Below are 22643 nucleotides of genomic sequence, written 5' to 3'. Positions count from 1 at the left end.
GTCTGTTTTATTTAGATATAGCAAACTGAATTATAAAGTTGATGTATTTTGAGAAACAGTCTGACAGCCACTTTTGAGAAGAATGTTACCTTCTCCTCTGAGGCAGGTAACAGTAGCATGAATGACAATGTTTAGTGATCTTGGGTAGAAAGATCTGCTCCCAGAGGTTCTCTCGAGAATCTAAAAGCAGGTAGTTAATTCAGCTGATGTTAACAGGTTTTGTCAGAATTTGGCATGGTAAAACAGCATTGCTCAAACAGACCTGCTCCTGTAATAGTTATTCAGCTAAATTGTCTTTTCTCCCTTTGGTTGTTTCTGAGTTTCGAAACGCACAGCTGACAGATGTGTATGGTGCAGAGCACTCTGACTCCTGACCTATTTACTGGTGTGTTTCTGGGATGGATGACCCATACCAGAGACTCTGGGTCAGCTGTTCAAAAAGCTGTTACGCACAAAAATGATGACAATCAGCAGAGCAGGTGTTAATTTGGAAGTCGGATACTGACAAAAATGGAAGGATATATTTTCCGGGGCTTCAGCTTCTTAAATGGAGGTGAAGTTCTACAGAAAGACTTGAAATATGGAGTGCAAGTGCTTGACATACTGAATTCCCTACTTCCTCATTGATTTTCTAACACAACCTTAATGCTGTGTTAGCAGCATTTCTCTGTTCATTCCATCTGCTCTGAGGTCTCCCCCGCTGTTTCCTAGGAGATATATTGCCACGATGCCTGCATCTGTAAGTCAGTGGCAGATATGGGGCAACAGCCACGTGGTTGGAGGTAGCATTAGTATCACCTGAACATTTGCAGGTTTCTCAGGGGATGCTACCTCCCACTGTCTCTCAAAACCTGAGGGAGCTCTAGTTTCGCAGTCAGCTACTTCAGAATGCTATGGGAATGGGATGCTTGGCTTCTCAGCTTCTTTCCACTTCTACTTGTTTCCTTCAACCTAACACCTCTATTAAAAAAAAAAAAAAAAAGCTAAAAGAGGGTTATTTTTGTCCAGTCAGTCTATTTAGTGAAAATTCTAATCTTATTATTTACACATTTTTATGGGCTTTTGCTTGTTTACAATGTCAGGCTACTAACAGTTTGTGTTACGGTGATCAGGACAGGCCTTTTTCATACCCTTTAAGGTATCGTCTAAGAGATGAATTTCAAAATACAACAGTAAGCATAATAAACATGAATGACACAGAATACCAGGGTTACTAAATCTTGGATTAACATCTTCCCTGTTCTTTCCATAGCAGGCACACAGAAACCTGACTATGGCTAACAAAATCCACTGAGTCTTACAGCATTTTTAAAATAAATTTTAAAAATATTTAAAAATATGAAACTTTCTCTCAAGTAACCCAAACATCAGAAATGAACTCTTAATTATAGCCAGTATCAGAATATATAGAAAATAATTAACTTTTTCTCATATCTATAAGGAATTCTACTGTTTATTTAAAATTATATTTATCTTTGTTTACTTCACAGGAAAAATATATATACAGGATTTGTTTATATCAAAAGCAAGTGTGTTTTTGCTTAGGCAAAACTGTGAACAAAGCAGGATATTTTCTGAATGTATACAAAAAGAAAGAGAATTTATGAAAAAAAAATCCACATAATATTAATCAATAACTTATGGGGGGTAAAGAATCTATTCATTAAATGAGATCAGAAGCACAGTAAAAGTTTATAGCTTAAACGTTAAAGGTCCACATATAAAAGAAATACAGCCATTTTTCTTGATGGCAAGAAGAACATTAGGAAACATAACATGGCAAGAGTTATGTTACAGTGAAAGCTACAAATCACTGAGAGATATTTCCTAAAAATACCTGTAAGTCTCTCCAAAGTAAAAATTTTTACTTTGAAGTAAGTGTAATCTATAAAGTAATGTTTTTGTAGATGTTAGAGACATCTCGTAGGTTTTATGAAATAACATATATTTGAGCAATTAGGTTGTAAATGAAAAGTTTTACCCTTCCTTAATTCAGGAGACTTAATTTCAGAGTTAAAACTAAATTCAGTTGTTAAAATGTAGCAATTGCATATCATTAATTTTAAACATGATTATGTGACTAAAATTTAATAATAAAAAGAAAACAAGACAGAAAGAAATACTAAAGTAAATTAATATGCTTCTCATGTACAGTATAACACCAACTATATTTAAACAACATACATAATTAATTTCATAATATTTTTGTCATTTCAGCCTTTGGTGACCTGTATTTCAAAACAGGATCTGATGGAACAGAAATCTTTTACACAGTCTGAAACATTAAGAAAGCTTTGAATAAAGTTCTGTGTTTTCAAAGGTTTAGGGAAATGAAAAAAGCAGAACATTTCTCAGCTGTGTCCTTCAGTAAAATGCACAACATGTTTTGTTAAGAAGGAACAAAGGGGCAAATCTTTTCTGTTGACGAAAGGCTTTTTGCCATCCCAATCCAAACCTTACAAGAGAAACCCTACTCCCCTCCATGACTTCCCTCATGAACTACTCTAAAACAAGCTGAAATGACCCACGACCTAGACCTCTGTTGGTATCCTCAGGTTACTTAAATTGAACAAAAAAATCACTTTTAAACAGGAAGAAAGATAAATGGAATTTTTTTTGCAGCTTGAAGTAATATAAATTCCTTCTACATGTCCTCAGTAAATATTTTGTCCATTTCTGCCCATGGGAGGTAATCTTTTTTACTGAAAGAACAGAACTTAGTTGAACCAAAGAGAAGTCAATTTTCAAACTTACTTAGCTTCCATTAAAAGAAGCTTTTGCAAAAACATTGATGATACACTCAGATTTCAAAGAGCAGAGCTAAACCTAACATTCTAGAATATTTATGATTTTTATAAACCAGAAAGAAAATAAAACACCTGCACTTACGTAGACCACGACACTCAGTATTTTTTTGTAAGTCATAGATGTCAACGGGTGTACTAAAACAAGCCACAGAAATTTCTTGAAGATTGATTAGCACTGAAGTTAATAAAAGTACTTTGTGAAGTGTTTCATACAGATAAAGGAAACCACAAACTGCAAACAAATCAGCAATATGATGTTTGCTATAAAAACATCTTCGGTATGCTTAATTTACATACTGTTCAACTTTTAACTGGAATTTAGCTTTGACGACATTTATGAGGACCTACTCAAAAAAGGAATATACACAAATATAGAGCTACAGACAATTTAAATTCATAGCAAAACTAAAGCATAGAAAAAGGGATATTCTTCAGCACTGAGAATGTTAACATCATCATGTGGATGTTAACTAGCCTCCCCAATAATATAAGAATAGTATAAACAGAAGAATGAGAATAGAACAGAGTAAACAAACTCAAACTTGGCATATGATATTTCTCCAATGTTCTCCAATACATTTCAAAAAAATAAATCTCATCTTCTTGCCAGAAAATACTACTTCAGCCTTTATTCATCAAACAACTTTTTGCTGACTTGAATATTACATTGTCTTAATAAAATATTCCCAAGATTTCTCCCAAAATTTTCAAACACTAAAAACTCATATGGTTTCACTTCTGGTAAATAATAAAATCTCAGAAACAACATAAATAAGAATAGATAAGAATTTAAGATTTTTAATCTTAAATCACAGGTCAGGACATGACTTTCTTTCTAAAGTTTTCATTTACAAATTTGATTTTCCACCTCAGCCAGATGAAAGTATATATTTTCCTACAGTTGCCAGTATTACAATCTAGATGTATCGACTAAAAATCAAACACAGGCTATGATCTTGGAAACTAAAAAAAAAAAAAAAAGAACTTGAAGTCTAATACATCTGATACCTACACACATCCCTACTCACAAACACAGTGAAGTCATACCCAGATATGATTGCTTTTAATTGAATAAATTTTCACTAAACAGTGGTGTTAGCTGGCCATTTTTGTTGATGGTGCATTCACAGGCCAGCCTCTTGGAGATACAATATATTCACATATCAGTCAACATTTTGATAATAACAGTTTTAATTTGTAACAAGGGAAGTCTTGCTAGATATAACAAGTGTATTTTGCCTTTGTGTCATTAGAGGTGCTGCCTGGCTAGAAGTTCCTGGTTTGTAGATGTATCAACAGCAAGATGTGTACTCAAAAAGAAGACAAATATAGCAAGAAGTGTTATTTTCAAGTAATTTTTCAGACTGCATATTAAAAATATAAACCCTGTGATTTGTTTTTTTCTGTCAATTATTTCCTTTGATATCTGCATTTTTGGATCTGCTGGTGTCAGAAATATGTCAGTGTAATATCTCTCCATTTTGAGAAGTTCAGGAAGCAGAAGAGAGGGAGATCAAAGAGATTAAGATTAATAGAAAGGAACTGGATTAATGGCACGTTTTAATTCAGAGCTCCCTGAGTCAAGTTTCAGAGAAGGCTACCAGTGTACCTAGGAAATGTGCTATCCAACACAGTTGTTCTGATGCCCTCAAACTCTTATTCTACAGGAACTTGCAGCTACTGAACCATATCTGTTCTTGAAATGCATAATACACTTGTATATATGACTATGTATGTTAGTGCTGAAATTCTAGGGAGGATTACTCTAATGTACTCTGGTACTCTGAAGTTGTTAGCACATTGCTTTTATCCCCCCTGAATAAAATCTGTGAGAGTTACATAGGTTCCTTCTGGAAATCCATATTTTGTTTATTTCTACCTCTACATGCTTTCAAAACTTTAAAAGCATATTAATATCTAGACTTGAATAATTTTGTTACCAAATGTGCTTGAAATGAGTATGCTTGGTTTGGATATGTTTTACAAAGCACAGCTATATGACTTGCATTGAATTTATGAGAATTCTGGCAGCTAAACTGCTAAGCACTTATTTGAAAAGAAGTAATGATTAACTACAGGTGTGTTGTAGAAACATCAGTTCCTATAGCAGATGATGAATGTTATTTCATTTTATATTAGAAAAAACTAAGATGAGCATTGCATTGAGTAGTTTAACACAGTGGGAAAAAGAACTACTTTATAAGCACTTACTTAATCCAAAACTTCACAGCATTCTATCTCATATTGCCCAATTAACCAACACACACTATTTTCTATTCCAAGCAATCCTGTAGTTATGGTTGATTTTAAGCAACCACTTATTTCTACTTGTGAAGGCTGCCTAGCATCACCAGGCACTGGGCGATCCCTCAAAACACTGGCAAGCCTGCTGCTCTACAGAAGAGGCACAAATGACAGTGATGTTCAGAGAGCAGATTTTTAATAAATCAGCAATATATCACCAAGTAAGGTATGCAGGGTTATTACTTTCTTATAGCTACATCAGTCAGAGATCTAACAGTTCTATGGCTTGTTACGATGTCTGTTGCTGCACATTTTCCAGATTCGTACTCTAACTTCTAAGCAATTTCTACTTGCCTTTCGAGTACCAATGTGTTAATAAGAAGACAAAAACACTGTAGCACAATCCTATTACAACTATTATAATGAACCAGAATTTGTGCTTTTGATGTTGAGCCTTTGAACTTTTTTGCTTTGAAATTTAGTTATAAAACACAAGTCTACCACAGAGAACACAGCTTATCTAGAGGGAACAATACCAAAAGGGATTTTTGGAAGGGAAAAATAGACTACACAAGACAGTAAATATTTTCCCTTGTCTCTTAATATTTTACCAAAACCACCAAGTCCTATGAGTATAGGACTAAATGGATGTAATTATTTTAAACTAAAAACAAATAAAACAATGCTATTAATCTTTAAGGGAAATTTTAATACAATCCATCTCATACCTTGTTATGTGTCTGAGTTTGTCCAACCAGGATAAGGATATTTGATGAGATAATCGACAGGCAGAAATTGATTAGAATTATGGACCTCTCAGATCTGATGTACCTGTTCAAAAAATAAAAGAGAGGGTACAAATTTTATAAAAGGAAAACAACTAGTAAGTTGCACAAAGCTTAGATTTAGTTCTTTTATCTTGTATTAAATATTGGAGATATTCTGAAAGGTGTTCCCTTTTATGTACTCAGAAAGAGTATTAGAGAGCTGTAACAATATAAATATGAAAACTATGATATTTTGATAGATATTCCACAATTTCCTCTTAGTATCTTGATGTATTTTAAAAATAATCAACCAATGATTCTTTTGAAAACTGCTGGTGACATGGTTCTATCACCATACTGGTAATAATGGGCTTACATGCATTCATGTCAGGAACTTCTTATGCTCTCTGCTTGTCCCAGGGAATATCCACAGCTGGCATAGACCACTCATAATTACTACCTTCAGCAAAAATATGGTGATTTACATAAACAGAAGATTTGATTCACGATGCATAAATAAACCCAGGTTGGTGGATAATATTCACTATGGCAGTGAATTTTGAAACACGTTGTTGGGATAAGAATAACATTAATCTTGATGTTCCAATAGTACTGTAACATCTTCATGAGACTGAATGCAAAAAAATACCCAAATGTGTACAGAAAGATTAAATTATAGCAGTGAACATCACAGTCACCCTTGAAAACTTATCATACTCATTTTACAAATATGTTTAAGATGAAAAAGTCAAAAATGTCTTGTCACATATTTGCTCTAAGATGCAAGTGGTCTCATTTTTCTGTATACAGCTTTTATATGCTAAAGGACACAAAGTGAATTATTATGGTTACTAGTGAAGTACCTTTCTGACTTGACTTTTAAAGCTGCTAACAGTAAATATTGACTACTAAAATAAATGAAAGTTTAGGGTGCTCAGTTCCTCTGAAAACCATGCCATATCTTTATATATTCTAGGACATATACTATATGCTTCTCACTGGAGTTCAATTAATATTGTTTTCTCCTCCTGAGATGTACACCCATAGCTGACTCTGAAGAAGCAATAAAAAAGGCTGTTGAACCCACAAGAAATTCTGAGCTTTGGACATGAAATTAATTATAGATAGTGCTTTTTGCTCGCATATCAAGAGATACAGCAGTACATTTTTTTTTAGTTAGAAAACCCTAATACCGCAATCTACATTCTTACTTAAACTATAGCAACATTCTTAAAGCTAATACTATATATTTGCAAATAAATACAAGAAGTCCAGTGCCTTTGTTCACACAGAGAGTACACTGCTACTTTCTAACTTGTTAACTATTGATTCACCTGGGCCAATTCTCAATGCTGAGTGCCCGTGGATTACAAGGGACCTTAGTGGTTGAGTAAATCCAGTGCAACAGGAGCTCACAGCACTGACTTAAGCCATAACATATAAAATTTCATCTCCATTTAGAAGTTCACAGAATCACAGAATCATCAAATCACTTGGGTTGGAAGACAACTTAAAATCATCTGCTTACAATCCCCTGCCATGGGGAGGGACACATTCCACTGGACCAGGTTGCTCAAAACCCCATCCAAACGTCCTGTGGAATCCAGGAATAGGGCAGATTCTACAGACAACCTGTTACAGTGCCTCACCACGCTCACAGTAAAGAATTTTTTCCTTGTATCTAATTTAAATAATGGAGTAGACCAGTTCCACTGAGCATGGCAGTATTTCTATCCAAGTGCTAAATATATCAGGGAGTGTAAAAATAACACTATAATTCTTCAGATGGGAATTATATCCTGAAATACTCTCATTCTTAGTTTTGACAGACAAGAACTGATAATTTTTATAGTCTTTTATCATAACTTATGTAACTAGGTATTCTTAATAATTATATATATTTCTAATCCCGAGTCTCTGTGGTATATAAGAGTGATAGAGAAATGAGTGTAAAATTATCAAGCTGCTTCTAAAAGCAAAACTTTATTGGTTGATTTTATATTACCCTAGAATTTATTGTTTCATGCCCTTGTTTCTTATTTTCATAAGAACCTATTTAAATTATTTTTATATTATTAAATTATATTTATTATTTTTTAATTATTGAAAGAAGTTAAATGAGAATCCATGTTCACTTTTTTAAAATATTAATTACTTTGCATGAATTTTCATCTTACTTTTCTGTTTCTTCTGCACTAAGAAATCATGTTTTTTCTCATTGATTCTCAGATTAATTTACTCTGTAAGTACTTACTGCACTTTTAAATCACTATAATATTTTAATGTTGCAAACTCAGGACAGATAGAAAATCCATCACACTATTTAAGACTATTTGATTTTGTGGTCTTTATTCAAACTTAAAACTGATGTGAAGAAACTCAAAATCAGTTGACTGAACCTCCTTAAATGTGCCACTTTGACATCATTTTATTTACAACTTTTGTTTAAAAATGTAAATGGGAGAAAAGCATCTAAAGTTATAGGCCAGAAGCCTCACATGAAATATATCATATATAAGAATCCTGCATTTAGCACTATGAACACCCCATCAAAAGAGCAATACCACTCACACTGAAGTGGAGAAAGAGAAGAGTGGGCTATGCCATCATCAGCAGGCCAAAACAATAAAACTAATCAATCATATCAACAAATGCATCAAAGTGTCTACTACATTTTCCTCTTTTTTTTTCCCCTCACTTTCCAAACAATAAATATGGGCTGTAATACTCTCTTTAAACAGCAATTAAAATAAATATAACAATGTATATACATTTAGCTTTCTCAACCTGTTACATACCTCCATAATGCTGCATAGACAACTGCTAGAGTGATCAAGGCCAAGCAGGAAAGACCACTGCCTACTATTAAGGTCACTGAGGGTGTACCAGATGATTCCATGATCTGTAAGTTACAACAGGCAACCATGAAGAAAAAACATCCTCCAGCAATTAAACCAACAAGCCAAATGGAAATAAAAGCAAAAAGAGCAAAATTAAAAGCAGAAAAACAATCACAGATAGTTTCAGTAACATTAGTTATGAAGAAGAAATCAATTCCAAAACTGATCCCTACATAACTCTGAGATCTGCTTAATACATCCTCAGAGTCCTCTGAGCTTTAAAATGCCTTGTAATACTTTGATACTTTGAAACATAAACTAGCAATACTACCGTGTAACAGGAAAGTATGATGTTTGCACAAGTTTAAATGACTCTCCAGTTAACATCAGTTAAAAGGTATACTTCTCTTCAGAAGCAGCAATATTTAGAATTGTGCATTAAACAAACAGCCTGGTTTCACTCTAATATATTGAAGATCATCCAATAATTTGTTCTATAATTTGATTCATGCTTGTTGCAGAATGACCAAACTTTCTGACTTTTAATAACTTTGACTTCAATCCACTATTCTCACATGCTTAATTTCCTTAGGCCTGTGACTGCCTAGAAGGAATGGGAGGATATCTATGGCAACAGTATCATAAGCCTTCATAAAAAAAGCTACAAATTCAGAATTATTTCATTTTTACTCTGCGTATTAATAAAGAATGAAAATAAATGAATGACCTTGAAAACAAACTAGCTTTCCCTGCTATAAGGGAAACTATTATCCTCAGATATCAGGTCAGCTTTTTTCCTCTGTATATATATGTGCTCATGTTCTGAAATAGACATGGGTTTTTCTAATAAATATGGAAAAAATTTAGATCTAAAAATTTTAAAGGATATCATGCCTGTCTTACCTAAATGCTTTTTGAGCTTCAGGGATGTATTGAAAATTATATTTATCAAGATATCTTTTGTCACCCAAATAGAATACAACACAGATGTACTTTTAGGCCAGGTCTCAGGCAGAAAGTAGTATTTTATTTCAACCACTTTTTTTCCCAAATGGATTTACTTTTCTATTAAAAAGACTATGTATGTTTCCAAAACCAGGAAAATGAAATAATGCTTTTGCAGGATAACTTCACAAATATTTGCTTTTCAGCTATTTTTACATTCCACTATATTGGGAGTGTCTGCCCATACACTTAATGTCCTCTCTTTCTCATGAAAACTTGATTATTTTTCTTACATCATATCAACAGACTACATAGAAAATCTGTGCTGAAAATGTCCAATGCAGATCTGCAATCTGTTTAACTACAGTATCTAGGGTTTTCCTACAGAGAGCAATAATAGAGACCTGTACGTTCCCTTAATCGTTCAATACAAAAGTTTTCTACACATTTGCACCACAATTACAAGGCTTTCCCAAAAAAAAAAAAAAAAAAAAAAAATGTTAGAGCTCGAGAGCATGCAAATTTCACTAGGATTTAGTTGTATCACAGAATCTGGAATTCATTTATCTGAGACACTGTGACACCAGGATACTAAGATTTGATTACCTGCAATATTAAACAATTCCTCAATGCAGCGTCTGCAATATACCTGAGAGGAAAGCTGGACCAGCTCCCCCCTCCCCCCGCAGTCCCCCCCGCATTCCCTTTCGAATTAAAAGCGGATTTTTCCCCCCCTCTTTGTTACTTACTATTTCTCTAGGTTGCTGAGCCAAAATGGCGAAGGTAGAGAGACGATCACATAAGCATTTCGTATGGGATGCATCGGTAAGCACAGTTTTACATCCCTGGGTGGACCAGGTTCCCAAAGAGTCGTTCCTGCAAAGGAGAGAGAGAGGAGGGGGTGGGGGAAAGGGGGGTAATTACGCCTGACGGCCGGTTCCGTGAGGAGACAATGCAGCGGGACGGCGAGGAGCGCGCCGCGGAGTTCCCGGCCAGCGGCGGGGACTTGTTGTGGGGCAGGGCGGGCGCGGAGCTGTCCGGGCGGCGGTGCTGAGCGTCCGGCCGCTGCTGCGCGGAGCCCCGCCAGCCGCGGCAGCAGCCGCCCCCTGCGCTGCCAGCCACCTCCGAGCCTCACCAGAGCACTGCGAAAAACTCATCGGGGGAAGAGGGGGAGGCTTTGTTTCTCTCTCTCTCTCTCTCTCTCTCTCTTTTTTTTTTTTTTTTTTTTTTTTTTTTTCCCTCTTTTTCCTACCGGCTCTGTTTCTGGCCTTTTGTGAGAAATGTGATGTTCTGTAGTTGCCGTGTCTTTTTTGGTTCCTTTCTTTCTCCACTCCCCACCCCCCACCCCCCCTTTCGAGTGTGTGGCTAGGTTAAAAGCATGTGGTTCTCAAACGTCTGTCTGGGTTATGCCAGTTGGACCGGGAGATGCCGGATCTTCTGTTCTGACTGCTATTTTTGCTGAGGATCTGGGATTTTTTTGGTTGTTGTTTTTAGCTAGCAGCCTTAGAAATTTCACCCTGGAAACGGCAGCATCAGATGCCTCTAACTCTTGCCTTAGCTCCAGCAGAGGGGTGGATTTCAGTACAGCAGCACACATCACCAAAGAGACACACGAGTTCGCCCTCCAGACATCACTCAGTCAACTCGCCTTTCCCTGGCTCCCTCCCCCTTCTCGATTCTTTTTCTTGGGGTGGCAGCACCAAGCTAACCCCAAGCCAAAGCAGTCGTTTGGTGGCACCTTTCACCAACCACCCCTAAACAAAACATGATGATTAACACAGCCCCCGAATTCAATTAGACATTCAATATGCTAATGCGAGGTCTGAAACCCACCCCAGCAGAACAATAAAAATGGTATCAACCCACGTTTTCTTTGTGCAAGCAAGGAGAAGGAGAGGGAGAGACAAAAAATCATCTCTCCTGTTTCCTGAGCTGCAGTGGGGAGGGGGAAATATTTTCTACAGGAAAAAGGGTCTGGTTTCAACTAAAGCAAACATATTATCTTTACATGTGTTATATTTAGAGAACAACTGGCTTTCTTTCATCTTTTTTCCCCTCTTTTCATGTCCAAGGAGCAACTGCAGTGACTCTGCTGCCAGCAGCAGCATGTGTGCTGTCAATTCCTGTCCATTTCACCTCAGGTCACTAAATGACTTATAAAAAAAAAGAAAAATGAAAGTCGAAGAAACAAGGAGAGGGAATAAAAATTTCCAGTCCCTGTGACCACCCTTGTTTCACCTCTTCTGCCTTGACAACACACCTCTGTAAGTGATTCTACATGCCAGGGCCCTCATGCAAAGGCAATTTGTTATCCCAAGCCTGCTCTCAGAGTGCAGTTCACCCCAGGCCACCTCAGCATTTTGTGCCACTAGTTTTTGAACACACCAGATGTAACCCTTACACACTATTGTCTTCGAAACAGAATCCTGTAATAAACAAAACAAACAGTGACTGAGGGAAACAATTGAGAGAAAATCACCAATTCTACAAGCCACTAAAGCAGTTTATTAGCTTTCCCTTGCAAATTGTGTCTTTCAGAGAGCCACAGGCTAAATCAACGTCTTTGAAAAATAGAGTTACATATTTTAAACTCAGAAGCATTATCTTCTGGATAACTTAAACAATTTATTTTATTAGCTTTCTTTTCTCTTATTGTGGCACACAGTTAAGGCCAAATGAAATGCGTTTATCTTTGCTGATTAAATATTAAGGATTGATAGCATAAGAGAAATTGACATATTTAAAAACAAAAGGATGGTATTATTCATCCTGAGAATAGGACTTCATAAATTGAATTCACCCTATGCTGAAAAGCATTGGATGCACAAAACATCCAGTTAGCACTAAATCCTTTCAGATAGTGTCCAATGTGCAAGAATTAAACAAGTTCTAATTATAAAATCACAGACACCAGTTCCGTTTAAAACAAAGCATCTGTTAAAATTATAATTATGTTTAAAGAACTATAAATCATGCACAGGCCAGCAGGTTTACATTGGCTCATTCAGTTCTTCAAGTCACTTGCACAAATACAAATTTCCAGTCATACAGTACCTGAGCCACAAATACAATACGTATTTTGCAAAAAAATTTCAGTACTATTGAAAATTTTGTAGAATTTGCACAAGCAGTCTGAAATGAACAAAGCAGTCTAACTGGATTACAGAATAAGACATCATGGCAGGAGCAGAGTCAGTCTAATATGGACACTTTTTATATTTTATTTTTCATTTTTTTCAGTGATACACTTTAATTTCTTGCTTAACAGCATTATGTTTTTATATGTTGAAGATAAAAATTTATTAAATAAGTTCCTTGTCTCTCTTCTAATCAGTGCAGTTAAAAATTAAAAAAAAAATCCTAATCTTAAAATATATTTGTAGTCTGTTGAAATTATGGCTAACAGGATGTACACAGAATTTTACACTAAGTCCATGAAAGAGACTGAGTAATGAGCAGGACCAGAAGAAAAGTGTAACTGCAATTTGTTGCATGAAGCTTATGCCAGCAGAACAGCAAATGCATGATTGCTAATTCCCTCAGAGATGCTTGTAATCTTGACTTGTTGACGTAAAGTAATGATTTGGTTTTAGGTATAAGTAAATAAAGAATGGAAATACAGAATAAAAAAGGATATACTGCATTTAGTACATCTCAATGCAACACTTTTTATGAAGTACTCCATCTATGATCTCTCCCTCTTGTAATGCAACTCTCCTTGTCTAACCAGAATCTATCTCATACTTAGAAGCTTCATTCCTTTTGGTGTGATTTTCTTTGACTATGTGCCTAACATTTAGGGTTATCATATGAATATGCAAAAGGGCACCTATTATTCCTGTGGATCTTTCTTGCTATGCAGAAAGCTATAAAGGAGTGACAGGTACTATTAGCAGATGTTCTATTTATATCAAGGGAAATGATTGAATTGAAAATATCTAGCAAATATAGCTGTAGGTTCATGCCCATTATTGGCAATTTTTGTACTCTTCTACTGAGTTACAGATGATTTAATCAACCTGGCAGAACTCCCATGATAGAAGCAAAGGAATTCCCAAGAAGCATAGATTCACCATTGCAGATCTTGTGTCATCCTGCAGTTGAGGCAGTGAAAAAAGCAGGGGAATCAGGGAAATAATGGGGAAAAACTCTAAGTAGCATGTAATTCGGGCCTATGGATCTATGCTAATACAGCATATGGACCAAGAACACCCTCAGCTCCAACAGTGGACTGTGGGAATGTCTTTTCAGTACCCTTTCAAGTTTAAGGTTACCTTCCCAGTTCTATGCAAAAAAAGAATGGCCAAACATATAGAAAATTATTTTAATAGTGTATTATTTATAAGGAAAAAAAATGAGTTTTACTCATATAATATATTATACAATATAGCATAATTATGCTCACTACTGAAAGAAATGGTATTACTATCTCAGATACCAAAATGGAAAAGAAGCTTCTAAGATGGGACCACCTTCATAAAATAAAAAATTTAGTCACAACAGAATTGTCTATCTGACAATTGAGGTCACATTTTATATTCTAGCAACTATTTCCCTTATTTTGCAGTATTCGTCTTGATCTCATTACATGGTTAACCACTTACTGTTTTTTTTTTTTAATAATTAATAACATCTTTTATTAATTACATTGACTTGTTTACTTTAACTTCCTGATACATAAAAAACAATTTTTACTTTGTTATCAGACACACTCAATAAAGGACTTCACCTCACACCATACACTGTCTACTTTATTAGTGTATTTTGAGTAAATATTTTTCAAATGAAAGATTTTAACTTTTTTTATGGAGACTCTGTGAGACAAAGGAAGCTAACAACACCTAAAAAACCACTTTTTCTCAAACTAGCAACTAGTGATCCAAGTAGTGCCTGGGTTTTGATCATCATAAACGAAGAGTTAACATCTTGCTATACATCTGTGACGGTAGCCTACTCTAGTAATTTCTTTGCTGATTGATAACTGTAGCTAAATTAGGATAAGAAAGCTTCTTGTTGTATTACTTAAAAAGCAGCAAGAAGATGTTATTTAAGTATTTAATTACACCTCTGTAGAAAGCAAACTACACAGAATTTAAGAAATTTTAATATTATTTCTGCTGAGATTATTTTAATTCTTCTTAATTCTTGTGTAGGTATATATCTATATTTTTTCTGTTCAACTAGATGCTGTTTTTCCTTTAGGACAGAGTTTGGTATTCCAACTCCATTATCAGTAAAGAATGACATATAATGATAAGAAGCACATGGAAAATGCAAACACCATAATGTTTGAGTTAGCAAAAGGCAAGGAAAAAGCTTGTGGCCCTTATGAATAGCAGGTTATAAATATCACTATGCCTGTTCTGATGTGCTAGCTGGCACATTAGTGATGATAAAGTCCTTCCCACACCTGCTTGCTTCTTTACACCTCGACCTAAAATCCCAGGGAAGTCATAGGGAAGGCTCTACTGCAGGAGTCTTCTTTCAGTTATGCATGTTCATACATCTGAGACATGACCAAACTCTTAGCATGCACAATTTCTTCTGTGATCAGTCTTATTCCTATCAACAGTATATGGCAACATCTGCTTTATCACCAGAGTCTTTCCTAAACTAAAAAAATTAGTAAGATAAAGGAAAAAGAGAATAAAATAGCACAAAGATAATGTGGATATGAACACACTTTCCTTAATAACGTCACACATAAAATTGTAGTTTTAAAAATATTGTATACCCTGAAATTGTAAATACAATAATTAACATTAGGTCATTATGACTTAGGGCTTTCTTTCCCCTCAGAGAATTTAAAAAAAAAAATAAATAAAAAGCATGAAATTGTGGAAATAAAAAAAAAATAAAATAAAATAGAAAAAAACACCCCTGCCTTAAGACTACATGTCTAAAATAATACCAATGTCCCAAAAAGGATGTCTGTATTTGTTTGGTTTTAGAATGAGCTGGGTGATGAATATTTTGCAATTGGATCTCCAACCAGAATACTATAGGAAGTTCATTTTCCCAAAGACGAAAGACACTTTTCCAATTCAGACATTGAATTGTTTAATTGTCATCAAAGACTTACTTGTGAATATCTTTTTTTGTCAAAAAAAAGGGAAATCTTTGACAATTTAATTTTCTTACTGCTCTTTATATTAGAAGTAAATCCTATATAAACACTGTTTTGTAAAAGAAACCTGCATCTGGGCTAAAAACCAAGTTTTATTTTAATATTATTTAAAGTAGAGATATAAAACCCTAAAAAAGCAGGATTTGTAACAGAGTCACTGTAGTTATAAGCATACACTGTTAGATTAACTTTCTAATAATGTACAACTTAAAGTTCCATGGGAAGGATCAAAAATCGGCTTTATCTGTTCAGCTACTATAAATAATGATTCATCAAAAGGACAGTTATGGAAGTGAGGCTGTGGTAATATTTACTACTTCTAGTACTACTAATATATTTATATATATATATATTATATTATACTATATTATATAGTATAATAGTGATAATTACTAATTTATTTTATTACTTCCTATATTTCCCTGTCCATACAGTTTAGGGCATGATCTAGCACACAGTATCTTTGAACTGTGCTATAATCAATAGTTGTCCTTCTAATAGCATACTGAAAGTGTATCTGTATGCAAAATGATAAGAAATTCTAAATAAATTCTATGAAAAATAAAGTATGAAACAAATCCTAGAAGTTTCCTTCCTCCTACTGCATAGTTCCTGATTAGTGTTCCTCTGTACTACTGCTACTACACAGACACATTATTTGAGTTATGAGAATCATTCATGTTTTTGAACAACATTGGATAAACAAATGGATAAACACGTCTGAAGAAGATGAGTATTGGTGCATCAAAAACTTGGAGGGAAACCAATCACTTTCCATAGCTTTATCTCTGTCTGACTCTGTAGATGTCTCAGAGAGCACAACTGAAGTACTGGGCATTCCCCCTCTGTATATGTTGCCAAAGAATGTTGGTATCTATTTAGAATTTTTGAGAACTATGTTTTCTTTCCTCATGGACGTCCAGAATGACTGGTGCAGACAAGAAGCCCTACTTTCCTTCCAGGTTATCTCGTCTCTTCCTATCTTCTCTAGGAAATCTTGTTGAGTTCTTTTATAAAACCCAGCCAGACTTACTGTGTCAAATTGACAAACCATACTATTTGTGAATCTGTGTTCATGAAAGTTCTTATTGACCTTGACCAGATTTATAGTGTTGAACTGGTAAACCCCACAACTGATGAATCTGGAATTGAGAATGATACCCATAGTACCCGTGCATCTGAGATCTCATTGAATGCAGACTTACAGCACTGAATTGGTTATAATCAGAAATTAAGCCTAGCTGCACTCTGCCCCTTTGATCTCTGAAGACTAGCTGGAAAGCAAAAAGGGTTCATTTTCTGCTCAATTTCTATACTCTTAATCCAATACACTCCTTACAAAAATCAGTAAAATTTTTCATGTTCCTTTGTTTAGACTATAAATATGTATGTATCTTTATGGTGAACTAAGGAAAAATTGTCATGTACTGCTTTCCAATTGATCAACCTACAAAATCTTTCATACTGTACTATTATTCACACAGATTCCTAGCAAAAAGAAACCTTGTAAATTGTCTATGGCCAGAAGCTGGGAAAGGTTAGGGGCTCAGAAGTTTATCCTGGAAATTAAAAATGTCAAAGCCTGGTACCTACTTTTAATTTTTCTTCCAAAAGACAAGCAAAAAAAGTACAGTATCATTAGTTCAAGTTTCAAAGTCAGCATGACCAGCAGGGAGAGGAATAAGTGTGAAACAGAACTGAGGGGAAGAGACTGCGTTTCCATCAATTTTACTGTTACAACATCCTATGCTATCCTACATGGGCAGACAAAACTAAAACATTACACTTCCAACCTCCCCAAAGCATGCTTTGGATCAAGATCCAGAGATACTGACCATAATGTAGGAAAAAAGTTGAGACACATGACAAGAATGGCAGAAGCAAAACTGTTAAATGGTCAGACACTGAAATAATGCTCATTGCTGTGGTGATTCATGTGAGAGCTGAGCTCTCCTTTGCTACCTAAAGGTAGTTTACACACTACCTTTCAAAATCTCGAGTTAGGTTCACCTCACATATGGGCAGTGGAGAGTTGCCCTTTTATCTCGCAGCATGGTTCTGAGAAGATGTGAATTCAATTTCATGCTGTTTTTGAGGGGTGTTGAATAGATAAAGATTTGCAGCAGATGATCTAATCCCAAACTACTTCATATTCTGGGATCACTCCTTCTTGTAGAAGTAGAATTATGCATTGGGCCAGAAGGTAAAGCAAAGCATGGACTTTGCAGCCATAGTGGAAGGAGACAGGGTTTGGCATCTGCATTCCAGGTCCTTCCCCATTCAATGTTCCTTACTCTGCAGATTGAGCATTCAAACTTCAGTATTACATGTTCTCTGAAGATCCTCAGGTTTCATATTTGTTTCTTCATATCTTAGCTGTATGACTAAGAGCCCTCATAGTTGTCAGCATCTCCTCCCCCTGTATCTTGTGATACCACCTGCTGCTCTTACACAATCCTACTGTGTATCCTACAACAGTTACCCATGGGTTCTCTGAAGAACTGCTGTGGGCTATGGCAATTGGAGACAAATTATTGTCTTAGAAAAAAAAAAGAAATAAAACTGACATTTGTTCTACTGACATGGAGATTATGTCTCCCCTTCTATCCAGCTGTTAGTCTGTAAGATTTCTTAAGAATTCAGTTTACAAAGAGCTCTATTTTCTCTATGTTAGGCCTCAGGTTATGTCCTTTTTTTTGTGTAAGACACTTGCATTTTATAACCAATCCTTTTTTTGTAAGTCCTTCCCAGAAGCCTAAACAGATCTAATCTGTTTTTCTCCAAATGCATTGATTTCTTTCTTATTTGGGAGATTATCTGACCACCCCTTTTAATTAAAATAAGTATTCTTTTTCTTCCTTGGAGATTTCTCTTTTTTTAGATCAGATGCTATCTTGTGTACCTGACTGGCCAATTAACAACTGCTTCAATAAGAGTAATCCTTATCTCCCTATTCTCTCTTTGGTGAGTCAGCATGCGTCCTGATGGAATCTGCACCAAATCTTTTACTGGTTACCAGGCTGCACATTAAAAACACATTTGATACAAATACCTCAGTAGGAAAAAGGCACATAGCTTGCTCAAGGGCTATTGGCTCTTGGCTGAGATCAGACACATAGTAATAAGCCAGTTTGAGGTAACAAGGGGCTGTAGGGACTGATGGTTTGCATCTTCAGTTAGGTATTTTCTCTTCAGTGAAAACCTTAACTACAGAATGTAAAAGAGAGTAGTCTTTCCCTTTCAGATAATCAGTAGTTATAATAGGAAAGAATAGGATTACTGGCGAATAGAGGGAATTAGAGTAGCCTTCTTACTCCAAAATGCCCTACAGCCTAAAGATTTCATTCTTACAGCACAGAGATTCATTCCTTGCAAAAAGGTTCTGAATAGTGCAATGATGAGACCCCCACCTTGGGTCTCTCCCATCTTGGGTGAGGTTTCTAACTATTTAACTATCAGACAAAGAAACTACAGTATAGGGATTCATACTTTTGCTATCCATGTTTTATGCATCAGCCAATTCACTGTTAAATGAAGGCCACATCACCTCTGTCAGAGAGATGAGCTGCTTAAGTACCTTGATGAGAGGTGACGCTAAGGTTCTTCTGAGCATGCTAGAATAAAGACTTGATGGCCAAAACAGCTTAACATAAAATTCAAAAGAGCCTCTGGATTTAAGATTCTCCAAAGTTATACAATGGCTGGAGAGGAGGTCTGCCAAAGCCCATTAAGGATTGAGTGGTGATCTGCCTATCTCATATAATAACCAAAACTTTATTAAAATGGGGCAATACAACAAATCTGAGCAAGCAGTTGAGATGCACTGATTTTGTACATGCCAAGCTATGAACAAATGTAATGCAACACAGCTAAACACAAAGCTTTTTTATAGTTTTTATGATCTTGTTAAAAACCAAAACTCAACAATCCAGATGTTTCTGAGCTCGTAGATGTAAGATGTATATCGAAAACTCTGTTAGCTGCAAAGCTAACTTCTATATCGCTATAAAGCAATGCAGCTCTTTTGTCTTAACAATTTTCACTTTTATTTTAAAATGTGGGAAAATCACTGTGGTTAGAGTCAAACAAAGTCAAGTACAGATTTAGGAAATGGAGGTTCCCTTGTTAAAAGAAAAAGGAAATGCAAGAGACACCTCCTTAGTGCATTTTTTAGCCTCTTCTAGGTTAGTCTTAGCAGCAAGGTTCTTGTCTTTCAGTCAGGTTTATTACCTTGGTTCTTATTAATGTGTCTACTCAGCTTCCAAACTACAAACAGTTTGACTGCAGCCTCTTTGGACTCCAGCCGTGTGGCGTACTGCTCATCTGAATCTTCCTGTGTGTTTGTATTTACCAACTAACTGCCAGAAAGATAAATTACAGCTAACCAATTTGTTTTTTATACCTCTTCACACCTGTGTATTGGTAATGTTGCCTAAAAAAAAGCCAGCTGATGATGATAATCTCTGGAGATAACACATAAATTGTTTCTCTGAGGTTTTGGCTAGGAGTGCATGGAAGGATACATGCATCACAATGCACAAAACATGAAAGAAGACACTGGGGAAAGAGTGATGGTCTGCACTGTATCGTGTCTGAACAGTGAACTTTATGTACTAGGGATTGTGACCACTCAGTAGTAAAAGTGCATGTGTTGCAGAGGAGGCCACTGGGGTCCTCAAGGCCCACAAGTGGATTCTGTGGACATGCTTCAAATTTAATCTGCACATGTACAATATGTTCGATGCATTCACAATGGAACAGATAATTTGCATTTGTAATAACATTATATCTGGAAACAGTATATCAGAAAAATTTACTGCACTGAAGAGTACAGGATTTAAGTTCTCTTACTCCTCTGGTAAATCCATTTCAGCTAGTCACATGCCAGCTAGAATGTTTAGACAAATGTGACTGCTGGCATTAAAAACTGAATAAATTGTTTAAGTGATTGGACAAGTGCTTTTTTTTCCACAGTCTAAAAAAAGGGGATGGAGGAGGTGTTGGGGAGTATGTGCCTTAAGCAGGTGCCAAAAAAGTGCCTGTCTGAACAAATGAGTAAAGATTACTAGCCTATCCACTTTCATCTGCTCATAAATTTTTTGTTTGTGTGTGTCTTCCTGAAGGGAAACAGCACCAATACTCTACAGGTACAAGAGTTGTAACAATGGGGTTGTCTTCTGTCCACTGACGAAGCTGGTACAGTCTTCAGCTTTCAGATTTGGTAGAAAAGGACTGAAAAAAGTGTCCTACAGTAATCAATGTTAGTACACTATGATTTATGTAGCTTTCGTCAGAAAGCCTTGAAACAGAGACAGACAGTGTCATACTGAATCTCAACATAAGGCAGAGATCAGCCCTAGGACTGAAGGCAAAAACCAAAATATGAAGGTAAATTACTTCAAAAGAAACACAACCAAATACAGTGCTATACTTCCTTCTATCTCCACACAGAGGTAGAGATGCTCAGAGCACTTTTGATGTTTATAACACTGTATCACTTAGGATATTGAAAATATATGTATCTAAAACATATACAGTAAAATTATTCAGTTAATGTTGCAGCTTTTTGCTCTCGTTGGCATAAAAGGCATATCTCATGATATCTGTCTGTCTGCGGTGTGTCACATAGATGTGGCATCCTTTTGCTGAAAACTCCAAATCAGAAATGCCTTTCCCTTCAGTCAGACATAGTATTGCAAAGAGAAACTGCTACAGAGCCTTCTTACGTTTTGAAGTAATTTACATTTTGTTATGTTCTCACGCTACTTGAGGTTTTAAAAGTGCTATAAATAAAGAATACAATTAATTTGGATTACACTACTTGATCTGAATTACACACAGACTACACAGTACATGAAACTTATTAGCTAGAATATATCTCCTAGAAATTACATAATGAGAGCTGTTGCAATTATTGTCTGTGCATGTATAGTATTGAGGGAATGTCATGAATCCACCTCATGTCAGTTGCATACTTTATATTGATTGGGCCTGTCAGCTTCAATGGAATATCCTCAGTATAACTCCCATCAGAACCTGGCACTATATTTTGATCTCTCAGACAGCTAAATGGTATCTAAAATTACATATAAGCAAACATCTCTCTATTGACTATGCATTGGAGAAAACTCATGCGTATATTTTAATTCAAAGATGCTGGAGCATGTCAAGTGCATGATGTGTTCTTCAGTTATATTAGTTTTCGGCAGGGGTTTGGAAATAGCAAAACAGAAAATATGACTATGCTGCTCTAAAAAAGTCTGCAGTATGCCCACATGTTGAATGCAGTACGCAGTTCTGATCTCTTCCTAACTCTAACAGATCTAGTGGAACTAGAGGGGTCTCTGGAGAACACGAGACAGCTTCCATAAGGTAAGTCCCTCCAGTCTGGGTAAGAGGTGGTTGAGGGAGCTCTGATAATGTTTGTAAGAGTGCCATGGTAAAAGTGAACAAGAAATGATTGTTATTCCTTGTAATATATGATCTAAAGTCATTAAATGAAGTTATTAGGTTGTATATTTAAAATAAACAATAGGAGGCACATTTTTTTTCTCACAGGGCATAGTTAAACGATGGAAATTGTCACCACAGGAGGTTATAAATGACAGAAGATTATGTGAAGTGAAAGAGTGATTAGATAAACTCACAGACAAAAAATCTTTTAAGGCTACAGCACACAAAGATAAAAAATCTGACTGCACTTCCCAAACCTGTTGGAATTTAGGATGCATACCAGGAGAATAGCTGTTAAAAAAGTACCTTGCTATTAAGTTCTCTTATAGGCATTTGTTAACAGGCTCTGTAGCAGGCAGGATGCTGGTGCTAGACTGATCTTTTGCCTGCTCAGCCCAGCTTATGCTTAAATTGTTATTCCTGTTTTAAAGGATTTGCTTTCAACTGGATTGCATTTCAG

The 22643-nt window shown here is 35.7% G+C and overlaps 1 protein-coding gene across 15 annotated transcripts in view; it reads right to left on the bottom strand.

Moving 5' to 3' along the window:
• ADGRB3 (adhesion G protein-coupled receptor B3) overlaps positions 1–22643 on the bottom strand; it is a 441482-nt gene that overhangs the window by 87283 nt on the left and 331556 nt on the right. For all 15 annotated transcript variants that reach the window (XR_015282914.1, XM_023922413.2, XM_023922418.2 and 12 more), the window contains 3 exons: positions 10353–10479; positions 8617–8720; positions 5780–5882 (listed from right to left, as the gene is read on the bottom strand). Coding sequence is in view for 14 of the 15 variants with exons in the window: in XM_023922413.2 (XP_023778181.1) it covers positions 5780–5882; positions 8617–8720; positions 10353–10479 (334 nt within the window). In the remaining variant the exon portion in view is untranslated. The remainder of the gene's footprint in view (positions 1–5779; positions 5883–8616; positions 8721–10352; positions 10480–22643) is intronic.

The sequence above is a fragment of the Cyanistes caeruleus genome, chromosome 2, assembly GCF_971803275.1.
Source record: "Cyanistes caeruleus chromosome 2, bCyaCae1.hap1.1, whole genome shotgun sequence".
NCBI lineage: Eukaryota > Metazoa > Chordata > Aves > Passeriformes > Paridae > Cyanistes > Cyanistes caeruleus.
This window is presented reverse-complemented; position numbering and strand designations above follow the sequence as displayed.